The sequence below is a fragment of the Diachasma alloeum genome, unplaced genomic scaffold (assembly GCF_001412515.2).
Source record: "Diachasma alloeum isolate Michigan unplaced genomic scaffold, Dall2.0 Dall_scaffold_78908, whole genome shotgun sequence".
NCBI classification, from domain to species: Eukaryota; Metazoa; Arthropoda; class Insecta; order Hymenoptera; family Braconidae; genus Diachasma; species Diachasma alloeum.
The window spans coordinates 1105924-1119667 of NW_021683643.1; the positions used below are offsets into that span (position 1 = coordinate 1105924).

Sequence of the window (13744 nt, forward strand, 5' to 3'; positions counted from 1 at the left end):
ATTTGGAAATTCTCCGAATGTCAAAATTTGGAGAGTGTGGGAGTGAATGTTCATTGATAACTCACTGAACATTCACTCCCATACTTTGACACAGGTGCAGTTCTCGGTCGCGGATTTTTGAATAAAATATGATGGCTGCAATTTCTGTCCTCGATCGAACTTTCCAATTTTCACGCGTCATTCAGGGACCCGCGATACAAATGGAAGAGCAATTGGCGGGCTTCTGGGTATTTTTATTAATATTGGTTTTTTAGGAGGATTATATGGGGCTTTGCTGACGCGAGAAGGGGATTGATATATCGAGACCTTTCTGGTATTGACAGATGGGCGAAATTTTCAGTTATTTTGACTCTCGGGAAGGCGAAATGCAGCATTAGATTGCAATTATCGTAATGTTTGGAGAGGAGAAGAGTTCGCGGAGAATTTCCAAATGTCGAAGGGACTTTGATATTTGGAAATTCTCCGAATGTCAAAATTTGGAGAGTGTGGGAGTGAATGTTCATTGATAACTCACTGAACATTCACTCCCATACTTTGACACAGGTGCAGTTCTCGGTCGCGGATTTTTGAATAAAATATGATGGCTGCAATTTCTGTCCTCGATCGAACTTTCCAATTTTCACGCATCATTCAGGGACCGGCGATACAATTGGAAGAGCAATTGGCGGGCTTCTGGGTATTTTTATTAATATTGGGTTTTTAGGAGGATTATATGGAGCTTTGTTGATGCGAGGAGGGGATTGATATATCGAGGCATTTCTGGGATTGACAGATGGGCGAAATTTTCAGTTATTTTTACTCTCGGGAAGGCGAAACGTAGCATTAGATTGCAATTATGATAATGTTTGGGGAAGAGAAGATTTCGCGGGGAATTTCCAAATGTCGAAGTGACTTTGATGACTCACTGGGCTGTCACACCCACATTTTAACACTAGTGCATTGATGAAAATTGAAGACAATTCACGATTGAATAAAAGAATTTTCTCGGCCGCGGATTTTCGAATAAAATATGATGGCTGCAATTTTTATCCTCGATCGAACTTTCCAATTTTCACGAGTCAGTCAGGGACCCGTGATACAAATAGAAGAGCAATTGGTGGCCTTCTGGTTATTTTTTTTATATTAATTTTGGGGGGGGGGAGGGCGGAGATATTTCTGGTATTGACAGACGGCCGAAGTTTTGAGTTATTTTGACACTCGGGAAGGCGAAACACAGCATTAGATAGGAATTATGGTAATGTTTGGGGAAGAGAAGAGTTCGCGGAGAATTTTCAAATGTCGAAGGGACTTTGATGATTCACTGGGTGATCCCTCCCAGATTTTACCACTAGTGCATTGATGAAAATTGGAAACAATTCACAACTGAATAAAAGAGGAGAATAGGGAGAAATGAAAACGGATGGAGAGAATGAAAAAGTTGAATTGGGATTCGAGGCAATACTGACTGTCAAAAACCACTTGATTTCTCTCACAACAGACACTCAACTGTCAACAATAGATAAATATTTATGAATTTTGAGTATTGTTAAGCACGCACGTGTCACGAACCGTATTGAATCACTAATAAACAATCAGCCGGCACTCGCGTCGCGCTGGCGCTGGACGGCAGCGACGAAGGGGGTTGAAGATAGTTTTGCGCACAGCAGCCCTCGATAACGTCTCCCTTCACCCCACCCTCTGTCCACACGTCTCCCACCACACCCAAGGATTAGAAAACCGAAACGCTACGATCGCGTTTCCCCACCAACAATGACTTGCGCAGATACAGCCCGATGGACCGCGAGTGAAAAAAAAATGTTAGGGGAGGACGTCATCGTCATCGAGACACTTGGATAACTTGTGACTTGAGAGGACTTGAGAGGAAAATTTTTCAGCTTGAATTGTATGCACAGACGAATGATTCATTCGAATTGTGTAAACACTGGGAGGAGAAAATTAAAAGTTCATGGACGCTTTAGGAGTTACTTCCAGGAGAGCGAGGTTCAGTTCGATTTTGGGGAAGGAAACAATATGGTATTTGAAATTTCAGTGAGAATTTTTCCCATCCATATTTCAGCCAATTCAGGAGCGAAGTGGTAAAACGGTATAAACCAATTTTGACTATTGACCATTTTTTCATGAATATCTCAGAATCTAAGGGAGATAGCAAAATTTGTGTTTCAACCTTTTTTGTAGAGCTGATTGAGAGCTACAACAAATGTGAAACGAAAATTTCACTGTCTCTCTTAGATTCGGAAATATTCCTCAAAGTGTTGAATAAAGTTTTCCTTCATGTAAATGCGTCAGTTATTCAGAAGCACGTGGGATGAACTGGAAATCAGTTTTCTGAGACTGCTCCATCTTCCCGTGAGATTGATAAATAATTAACAGTTTCTATTGATGTTCTCAACGAATTGTGAATTTCCAATACGAAATTCGTTGCAATTCTCGTGAAACTGTAACTTCATTAAAATCCCAAGCGTATAATATTAAACTTTCATTCAAAGTCAGACATGATTTCTATTTTTTTATCAACATTTAATAAAATGTTTTTTTAATTTAAACAAATGTTTCTTCGATCCAAATGAAAACTTCATTAGTTAGGAATGAAACAATTGTCTAGAAAACTGGGAGAACGATTTTAGGATCAAGTAGTAGCTCTTTATTTGGAATAAATGAATTATTTATCTCACACGAATTGACTATTTTCATTGAAATAGAAGTACGAATTTCTTAAATAGAAAAAGGAACACACTTTTTCTATTTCGTAAATAGAAAAAGTGTTGAATACACGTTTCTTTCATGCAAATGCGTCATTTCTCCCGAAGCACATGGGATGAACTGGAAATCAGTTTTCTGAGACTGCTCCATCTTCCCGTGAGATTGATAAATAATTAACAGTTTCTATTGATGTTCTCAACGAATTGTGAATTTTCAATACAAAATTCGTTGCAATTCTCGCGCAACTGTAACTTCATTAAAATCCCAAGCGTATAATATTAAACTTTCATTCAAAGTCAGACATGATTTCTATTTTTTTATCAACATTTAATAAAATGTTTTTTTAATTTAAACAAATGTTTCTTCGATCCAAATGAAAACTTCATTAGTTAGGAATGAAACAATTGTCTAGAAAACTGGGAGAACGATTTTAGGATCAAGTAGTAGCTCTTTATTTGGAATAAATGAATTATTTATCTCACACGAATTGACTATTTTCATTGAAATAGAAGTACGAATTTCTTAAATAGAAAAAGGAACACACTTTTTCTATTTCGTAAATAGAAAAAGTGTTGAATACACGTTTCTTTCATGCAAATGCGTCATTTCTCCCGAAGCACGTGGGATGAACTGGAAATCAGTTTTAAGACTACTCCATCTTCCCCCGAGATTGATAAATAATGGAGTTATGTTGAGGGGGTGAAATGCTTGATTCGTCGTATATTTATAGGATTGAACGATACAAAAAAGGATCATTGTCGATGGGGAGAACCACATTCTTTTGATCTTTCACTTGAGTTGATTGATTCGAGAGCCCAATAAATGTCGAATGATTCAGCAAGTATTGGGATGCTTCTCCCTTTTTCTGATGTTTGAAACATCCAGTCGAAATCATCATTTATGAGGCGGTGGTTCGAACATTTATCAAAAGTGTTTGGGGACTATCACACGATGTTATACTCAAGTCATGAATTTTTGTGTTGTTGAATAATAAATTCGAAATGCTGGGAGTGAAACATTTCTCATTTCATTTGATGGACGAAATGTTCGGTGAATGTTGGAAGAAGTTATTCCGTTGAGATTGAGCTTTTTTTGTTGCTTCAAGAGTTCGATATGATGTTTGTTTCATAAATTAAAAGATTTTTATCATTCGATTATTTATTATTATGAGTATTGTGAGAATGATCAGAATCTTTGGATTCGTTTTCATGCAATATTTTCCATTGAGCATTTTTTCTTTCAGAAAAAATATGTACAAGAAATTTTGAATGCTTTAGATTTTCAAGTGAAAATTTTTCGTTCATATATCCTCAAACGGCTCAAAATTCTATTTGAATTTTCATTTTTTTTTCAATTTTTAGAAGTTTCTTAAAACGATTGAATTGAATTTTTTTTCAATGGAAATTGAAACTTGATGAATAAATTGAGCCGATTACTGGAATTAATTAAGTAAAATTAACTCAAATTTTTCTGCCACTTTCCGTTTTATCTCGCTTGCTCCTGTTTTATTTATCAAATATTTACAATATTTTCTGCTGAATATTATTTGTTTCGAAAAAAAAGTAGAAGAGCTGCGTAATTTTTCACAGTTATCCACCAAAATTTTGAATGCTTTAGGTTTTTCTATCAATTTTTTTCGTACACATATCCTGGAATGGATGAAAATTCAATTGAATACGTCGAAATTAAAAAAAATTGTCACTTCCCTGAAAAAAATTATTGAATTCAGTTTTTCCATAATTCCGGTGTAAGTCTTCAACCTCGGAGAATAAATTAAACTGATTAATGGAATTAGGTACCTTTTGTCCTCAAACAAGTCCTGCAATTTTCTCCCACTCTCCCTTTTGTCTCCCCCGTCCCTGTTTGGATGCATTTGGATTCACGGTGAGACAGAACGAACAATGGTACTCGGTGGAAACAATGCGGTTCAATAATCCCTCTATCTCATCAACTGGATTTCATGGACAGATATCTGAATTCTATAAATAGAATTGTTCATGAATACTGAAGAAACGCACAGATGAATGGAAATTCAATTTCATTAAATCTCAGCATATTTCGCGAAGATTTGAAGCGCCAGAACTGTTGCGTTTGTCCGAAAAAAATGGAACTGCGAACTATTGCATAAAAATCGAATTATGAACGCAGAGAAAACGAAGGTTTTATTTTCAGGAACATGTCACTGAATGGAAAAACTCCATTGGGAAACTTATCGTCAATTATTGGTGATATGGGACACTGACTAAAATAACCCATTAGTGATTTCTATCACTGAAATTTGATGATAGATTTTCTAAAAATTAGAAATGTATCCCTGACAATCAGTGACACGTCAAGAAAATTGAACCTTTGTTTTCTGTCTCAATTATCGACCAAAAATTGAATATTTCGTACCAAATTACGCTAAATTTTCAATTCATTCACATATATTCTCCTGAATTTCCCTAATTTCTATCAATGATAGATCTATAGAATGATTCGAGTAAAATCTACAGTTTTTATTTTTTGATCAATCTGTGAATTTCCAATGATGATATTCCTTAAAATGTCACAGAAATTTTCTAAATTCAAACTACTTAAAGTGTTCTGTTCGATGAAGGAAAATAACCACAGTCATCTAGAATTTATGCAGGATGTTAATAATTGCACTTGAATTATCTATGAATTTTTTGTAGCGTTGTTATAGATTTCGTTTTAACCTTATTAACAATCAAAGTCGCCTCTTATAAACGTGCTCTTACGCAAATTTTCTGTTTCGCCCGAAATTGCGTTACCATTTAAGCTGAGAACATAGTTTTACGCCAATTTGAAGAATCGCCATAAAGGTCCCCGTATAAGAAATTAAATTGATTGTTGATGACTTGTAAACGAAATCTAAAAAAATGCGAAAAAAATTATACAGTACACTGACAGAAAAAAATTAATTTTATCAAGAGAATTCTATTTGAACTATCATTTGGTTGTTAATTTTCAAATAAACATGATTTCACAGTGAATACCAGTTATCTCTTCTTGAGATACATTTGATTGGGAGAAATCGAACTTCTCTAGAATTGAAGTTCCTTTTATTTGTCGCAATACTGAGAGTATTTGATTTCTTTCTACCCAAAAGTTTGCTAACTCCAGCAATTCGTTGGTTTACTCGAAAAGCAGAATTATTCTCATGACTAAATACGTTGTTATCTCAATCGACACGATCATACGTTGTTCCAAGTAAATTATAATTGAAGTGATGAAGTGACAGAATGAAGTGACAGATTACGGCAATTCTACACAAACTTGGATATCACAAATTGCGTTCAATGTGATGTACGGAAAGCTCAATTTAAACATCGGCTTCATTCGAGAAAACAACATTCAATTCATTCCTCAATGTAGTCATTTCCTAGGTACGAATTGTTTATCAATTCATGAAAGTAAAAAATTTCTCGACTGGAGATTCTATTAGGAAAGAAAAATAGAACTTTTCCATTTTTCTGGTGAATACATGTGACTTGAGGCCAAGGACTGTTTTATTTGATTCAAGTAAATGTATGTCAAGAAGAAATAATTGATATCCACCGTAAGATCTCATTTATTTGAAATTGCTTTAAGTATTTATATAATATTTGTTCCAAGAAAGAAAGATCTCAATAAAAATAATTTTTTCTATCAGTGTACCTCAAAGCTACGATGAACGCCCCATAAAAATTTCTAATCAGTCAACATTTTTTTCACAAATGAAATCCCTTAAATCCTATCTGCCTCATGATGTGTGATATCTCCGAAATAGCAACGAATCACAATCCAATATATTTCAAAGCGTAATCCAAGTAGTATTGCCCAACTCTAGAAAAAAATTGTTCAGATTTGTAGCTGGAAGCAAAGTTTTCTCTCCCCATCCCAGCATGTCATTTCTCACTAAAAGAACAAACTTGATATTTGTCAATGTCCCTGGAATTTTTTTCCCCCATTCTTTTCCGAAGAGAGACTAAGAAATGTGAGAAAGAAAAATTCAACTTTTTCCATTGCGCTAGTCTCAATGTCTCTCATCCACCAAACACGAATCTTGCATTGGATTTATTTCATTTTCCCTTTGTCTGAAAAGTTGTCTCCATTCTTCTTTGAGTATTCGTGTTATTGCGTTATGTCATTCACCACCGATGGTCTCTCGCTGTTTCGGTGTCTCGCTGTGCTGGTGAATAAGATTCACCTTTACGAACGGGCAAAAAATGAATAATGTAGAAATAATTACTTTTTCACATGATAAACCAAGTAATAATTTCAAACAAATTTACATTGGACATTATCAATCAATAATAGCCATTGAAGATTGAAAATAACTGACAATGAGATACTATTTAATCAGTTTTGAAAATTACAATTATTCAATTAATGATCAATATCCAATTTAAAATTGGGTTACAGTGTCAATTTTCATATCTCAACGAAGGTTAATAAACATCAGTCATTTGTGTCATTTTATCCGAAAATATTTTCAAAGCAATGATTACTTTAGAAATATTTCACAGTAAATAAACAGTGAAAAATTCCGTCAAGTCGTATTTTTCAGCGTTACATAACGCGTAGTAATGGAAGGAAGACATTGAATAACATTGAGAAAAATGCGATCGATTGCACCCTCAGCTCCCCATCATCTTGAATTTGTGGATTGAATTCAGCATTCTCGACTATGGAACATCTATTCCTAGCCCGAGGGCTGAATATCACCATTACCGGAATATGAGTTTCAATTCTTTTCATCCAATTTCTTCAGAACATGCAGACAATTTCGAGGAAACATGGTCATTCCGCTCCAGAACAAAAATCTGAGCTTCTGCTCGTGGAGCTGGAAAAATTTGAAGAATCGTGAGCTTATCTGCGGTTCCGACTCGTCGTCTTGTGGATAGACGAAGGAATTGACTTTGTCGGACTTTCAGATGGTCACGATTGCCCGTTTTAACACTCGATACTGTAGTTGTGGGGCTTACGCGCCGTTGGTATTGACCTAGCGTCACTTTACCGATTGTTAGTCGTATTTTTCGGTCGGATTTGGTAAAATTTCTCTTCGAAACTTAATCAGTTCATCGTCATTGTTAAGAGCTTTAAGCCCTGCTCGTTAATTATTATGGTCTTGGAAAAAAATGAATTTCTTTAATTAAGTGATATCGAATCTGACTCAAGCGGAAATAGTATATTTCGATACGCGTGCGTAATAGTATATTGTGTCATTAGTGCGTAAAGTTCTACTTTTTCACACGCACGTGTAACACATCCTATTTTTTGCGGTACCTGCCGGAACATGGAGAGAAATATTCAATAAAAATTACGTGTCTTTCCCGTAATTCCGGAGTGAAATGTGGTTGTAGGAAATTTTACGGAACTGTCACATAATTTTTACCTAAAATCACGAAATTTGTCCAGAACGTTCCGTAATTTTTTTGCCTGAATCTCCTGTGAAAAATTACGATACCATCTCTTAAATTTTCTGAATCGATTCCGTAATCGGTAAGCGAACTACGAGTTCCGTAATTTTTACTGAACATTTCTCTCCGTGAACGGTAGCGAAGGTAAAGCGGTTGTTTTCCGCACGGCATGCGTAAAGTTCAAGAGCGTGCGTAAAGTGAATTTCGAGTGTGTAAAACGCAGCTTTAGTGCGATGCCATAATGGACGCATCCTGAAATGTACGCAACGCAAGAGACAATCGTTCAGCTATTTTTCCATTACAAGATATATGCGCGCGCTCTCGCGCGCGCTGATCTATTCATTTGTTGAAATGAAGAAATGGAATTCATTGAATTGCATTTTCTCATGAATACCTTATAAATATTGATAATGAATCAAAGAGAAGTCGACTAATGATTGAAATGAATAGCGAAGTAGAGTAAAAGAATCTATAAAGAATTTTTCATTTTCAATTAATTATCTTTAATTTTTTAAAATAATCGGTCTCCATAAAAGGACAGAAGTTATTAATTTCACCGATGATATATATACATGTGAAATATATGTATTATATATATATGACGTGAAAAAAAAATTTACAGGCAGGCAGTTTCGAGATATTTCGATATAAAACAACTTCACGTTTCTTTCATCTTTAGTAAATAGGATTTGCGACATTGAATTCATTGTGGCATAATCCTTACACACGAGAATTTACTTTACGCACGCCGTTCGGAAAACAACCGCTTTGCGCATACTAAACCATTTCGAGAAGTGCACTTTTGAGGCAGGTATCACAAAAAAGTGTACTTCCTCATTTGTGCGTAGAATAAAATTTTCCGCACGCTCCGCGCAAAATTTTATTTTACGCGGAAAAGGGGAAGATTTGTTCTTTATATTGAAAAAAAAAATTACTGAATTTTATCAATATTTCAACCCCTCGTTAATATTAAAAAAAAAATCAAAAGTGTCCGTTTTACCCCAACCTCCCCAATATGAAATGAAAAAAATCGTGCTCGAGAGCTCGAGATTTGAGGAATGTGTTAATAATGATTGATAAAACCCATTTCCTCACGTTTCCCCATTTATCAAGAGTTGGCTCTCCCTCAAATTAATTACAATTCCCTATTTCACGAGATCATCCTAAAAAAATCGCAAATGATCTCGAAGGATGAAGAAGTGTCCAATAACCCCCCGTGTCCGTGATATCCCTCATTTCGAAGAGATCAGTGATTCCCCCGTTCGAACACTCAGTGATGAGCAACCCGAATCCCAATAAAAAGAGGTCGGCGAGTGCGCGCGCACAGCGAATGGCTCCCAGGCCGTATTCCTGTTGAGTGCTGACCTGCTGACGCTGTTCTCCGAAGAGAATTACACGTTCAGGCAGTGCTCTCGATTGATTAATTCCTACAATCTCACGGGGTCCGTAAAAAATCGGTTGACGTGTGAGAAGAGCTTCTCAGCAGTGGAAATTGTGAATTTTATTGCGAGAGATTCGTGCTCCCCCGATGCACTGTTATCGCTGAGGCAAAGGGCTTATCCGTCAGAATTACAACGTTGGCCCACCCACTGTACCGAGACGAAGCTCAAAATGCCACTGGTGAGTGCAAAATAATATTTCATTTTGTCATCGTTATTGTTGGAATAGTCGTGGTATCTGTTGAGGACAGTTGACGTTCGAAGGCGATACTTGTGGCCACTGGTTCGACGGAGGAAGCGACTCCTTTGTCTAACCCCAAAGTTTGTTGTCAAAATATTTTGAGAGTAGGTGTTGCATTGTGTGGTGAGAATATCAGTGTGATACGTGTTATTGAGTTATCACGAGGTGATGGTCGACTGATTGATTGACTGGGTGATTGATTGGATGATGGAATAAAGGTTTGCCTTTGATGAGCAGGGAAATCACGTGCCACTCCAGGATATGGGGGCTGGACGGGGTCAGGGTGGTGGAGGTCCTCCTCAGAACTGTATGAAGGTGTTTGTTCAGAGGGACTACACCCAGGGGACAATGGTGAAATTCCAAACGAGATTTCCACCCGAGCTATCCGACAGAGTGAGTCTTAACCTCAATTCTTTCGATGTGATCGATTTGCCCTGGAAATACAGGACAGAACAGAACAGAACTGCACTGAGAGAAACACTGACTAGTTCTCAAAAAATATTGAGGAAATTAGGTTTTATTTTCAGGGACATGTCACTGATTTTCGGGAATTTTTGTAATTACCTTTCGAACATTTTCGTAATTATCTTTTTTGTAGCGCTCAATCAGCTCTACAAGCACAAAGGTCATGACAAAATTTTGCTGTCTTCCCTGGATTTTGAGATATTCAGTGAAAACTGGCCAATAGTGAAAATTGAGTTGAATTGTTTTACCACTTCGTGATACTGGAAATCTGGTGATAGAGCCTCAAAAATTGGAGTGGGTCCCTTTACATCAGCGACATTACTCTGAAAATTAGTGATGATGTCACTGAAAAGTAGTGAAAAAATCACTGAATTTTAGAATTTTGGACTCACTCAATTTCACAATCACGAATCCATAATAATTGGGGATAAATTATTGAAAATCAGTGCACGGAGAGAAATTCTTTAGAAAAGTTCTAGTGCTGGTACTGAAAAAAATGCCAATCCACCGCCTATGAAAAATTCTTGTGCTGTTAAAGTAACTCTACCCTTACGGTAAATTCAAAGATCCCTTCTAAAAAATCGTTGAAAATTCTAAAAACTCATTTTATATTTTCAAAGAAGAAATATTTTAAAATGAGGATTTAACCCAGTGTCTTATGTGAAAATCAACATTTTCATTGTAATCAAAGATTAAAATTTTACATTTTGCATTTAGATGTAAAAAAATCAAGAAATTTTTTGACACTTCATAAAAAATGATCCACCATTTTGCAAACAAGTTATATTATTCATTTATAAGAAGGAAAGATTTGAAAAATTATCGATATTTTGCGAAATTTAATTTAGATAATACTGGGTATCAATATTTTCAAATTTTTTCCATGCAATTCAGTTGAAAAATTCAAAAACTGAAAATATCGAAAAGTGCAGCGTAGCCCGGCCGAAGGATAGAGCTACTTTAAGGCAAAATATCAGGGGAAATCTGTGAAAAGTTCACACCACAACGGGAAAAATTTACGCACTACTCAATAATTCTAGAGAATTTCTCTTTATGTGCCATGACCTGGAAATCGAAGCAAAGTTTCGACCGAAATGTCAAAAGATCTTCTTTGCAACTTACAAAATTACCTTCATAAAAGGTGTGTTCTTGCTGTTCTCCCCGACCGTTCAAAAATATACCCGTAAAGCCATCGTCCCGAAATCATACGGAAACTTCATAAAACGAAATTGGTGAATATCTCTGGAACTAGTAATTTTAGCCCAGAGTTTTCTCGTATGTAATGCCACGAGAGCTTCAAAATTATCAGATATTTTCCGACAGGTTTGTTACAAACAAACGGAGGAGTTGATAGCGTTTTTCTTGCACCACTTACTGAACAAAAAATCGAGAAACACTACAAAAATTTTTTTGGTTGCTGAGAAACGCGGCGAGCTTACTGCCTCAGTAAGTGGTGCAAGAAAAACGCTATAAGTATTCTGAAAAACTTGACGAGTTCGTTTGTATGCAGGTAATCTTGCGTAAAATACCTGATTAATTCTGAATCTCAAGAGGTATTCGAAAAAGAATTTTTTCATCCAAATTTCGGCCAAGAGAATTGCACTATGCGACAAAATCCATCTGTTAGTTCCAACGAGGGGTTAACTCGGCCAGGAAATCTTCTGTTGTTCATATCATTTCATTTCATGTTGATACATGAAAAATGACCAGTGGAATTATTAAAAATTATCAATGGAATCCGTGTTGACTATAAAATAACAGTCGAATAGTTCATTTCTATTGGCTGAAATTTGGACGGGAAAAATTCTCAGTTGAATACCGTAATGACCATAAAATAACAGTCGAATAGTACAATTCTATTGGCTGAAATTTGGATGGGAAAAATTCTCAGTTGAATACCGTATTGACCATAAAATAACAGTCGAATAGTACGATTCCATTGGCTGAAATTTGAATGGGAAAATTCTCAATGATTTCCCCCTGCACCTCCTCCCTGGCACCTCCCGCACATCGTCCACCCTGGGCTATTCCGCCCAAAAATTCACTGGAATAAATGTCAACAGTTGGACCCAGAAACCTTCGAGTACACGATAAACCAGCTGAACAATTACTTTGCCGAAGCAGAGAGTGGCAGTTGTTCAACCTACTGCGAAGGATGCCTAGCATGTCTCACAGGTTATCTAATATACATATGCACCGAGACCCACTACGAAAAGTGTCTTCGTAAAGTAGCGAAATTCATCTGCGAACAGAATGACAGAGTGTACAGGCCACGTGGTTTACTCCTAACCGATCCCACAACACGTGGCCTAAGACTTATAGAGATATCAATACTGGACAGGCCCCCATCGTGACTGCATGTTAGCCAATCCGCGGAATTCTTCATGTGACTCGTTCTGCGTCAATGCGATTACCACCGGTAAAAAGTATAAAAAAATTTTAAAATCAACCCCTCGTAACGCGCAATTATCGTCTTCATTACCTGGCAAGTGTGATTCGTCGCGCGATTACATGATTTATTGATGTCAAAGAGCGAGGGAAGCCCCTTCTTGTCACGAATTTTGTATACAAAGAAAATAATAAATTAAAAAACTGCCCCAGGTTGCAAGGTTTATTCAGGTACATGGGGTGCACATTGTTCTTTATTTTTGACGAATTTTACTTCACTAGATGAAATAAGTAAGATAACTACGGTAGAAGGATTTACAGTTGTAATACTAAAGTAAACGAAGGTGAATGCATTTATGGAGGAACTCAAGTTCAAAATACGTTTGGAGATCTCAGTTTATTCCATTATCTTCCTTTACCCCTCGTTAATCTTCCAGTTATTCCCCCTCAACAAAAGATTTATCCTGCTCCCATATTCAAATTTTTGTTTCTCCCACCGAAATCACTGAATGGCAAACAAAAAGAGGGATAAAAACAGCGCGATACGAGATTACGATTTTTCATTATTTGCAGATGCAATTCCTCAGGGAATTTTTCGGTCGAAGATATCCACGGATTGGCTAATGGTTATCCAATAAATAAAACGAAGTTTGAAAAATGCGAAGTGCAAGTGCGTTTTGACACTACAATTGGCGGTTGATTTGCGAGCAATTATTCGTGGCTGCGTTGATCTTTCTGATTGCAATTAAAAGTCTGAAAACCAATTTTTTCGATTCTACTTCGTCCCCTTTCTCACGTAACTTGCGATCAATCACGCTCGTTCCAGCGACCGTGAACAATTGGTTTTCGGTTCTTTTTTTTCGATTATCAAAACGCAGGAAGACATAAAGACCCATGTGTAAATAGGAGAATATGATTCGGTATGTATGATTATTGAGGAGACAATGGTCTTGTTATACTTAATATGAGAACTATAGGGAATAAGGAAACGGATTATGTAATTAAGAGAAACAATTATTTGACGATCGAATTAACGACTGGACACTGAGTCACTCGTACCACTGTAATTTCTAAATGTTTTAATAATAAAAGGAAAATGAAGGGAA

At 36.4% G+C, this 13744-nt stretch overlaps 1 protein-coding gene across 1 annotated transcript; it reads left to right on the plus strand.

Moving 5' to 3' along the window:
- The first annotated feature begins 9447 nt into the window (after positions 1 to 9447).
- LOC107047884 (golgin subfamily A member 7) lies at positions 9448 to 13744 on the plus strand. The gene is made up of 3 exons (XM_015270778.1): positions 9448 to 9725; positions 10023 to 10178; positions 12314 to 13744. The coding sequence occupies exons 1-3, from the start codon at positions 9717 to 9719 to the stop codon at positions 12602 to 12604; spliced, it is 456 nt and encodes a 151-aa protein (XP_015126264.1). The 5' UTR covers positions 9448 to 9716; the 3' UTR covers positions 12605 to 13744.

Excerpts from the sequence above, each read along its gene's own strand:
- LOC107047884 (XM_015270778.1), top strand. Across the intron at positions 10,179-12,313 it reads CACCCGAGCTATCCGACAGA|TTGGACCCAGAAACCTTCGA; the intron begins GTGAGTCTTAAC and ends AAATGTCAACAG.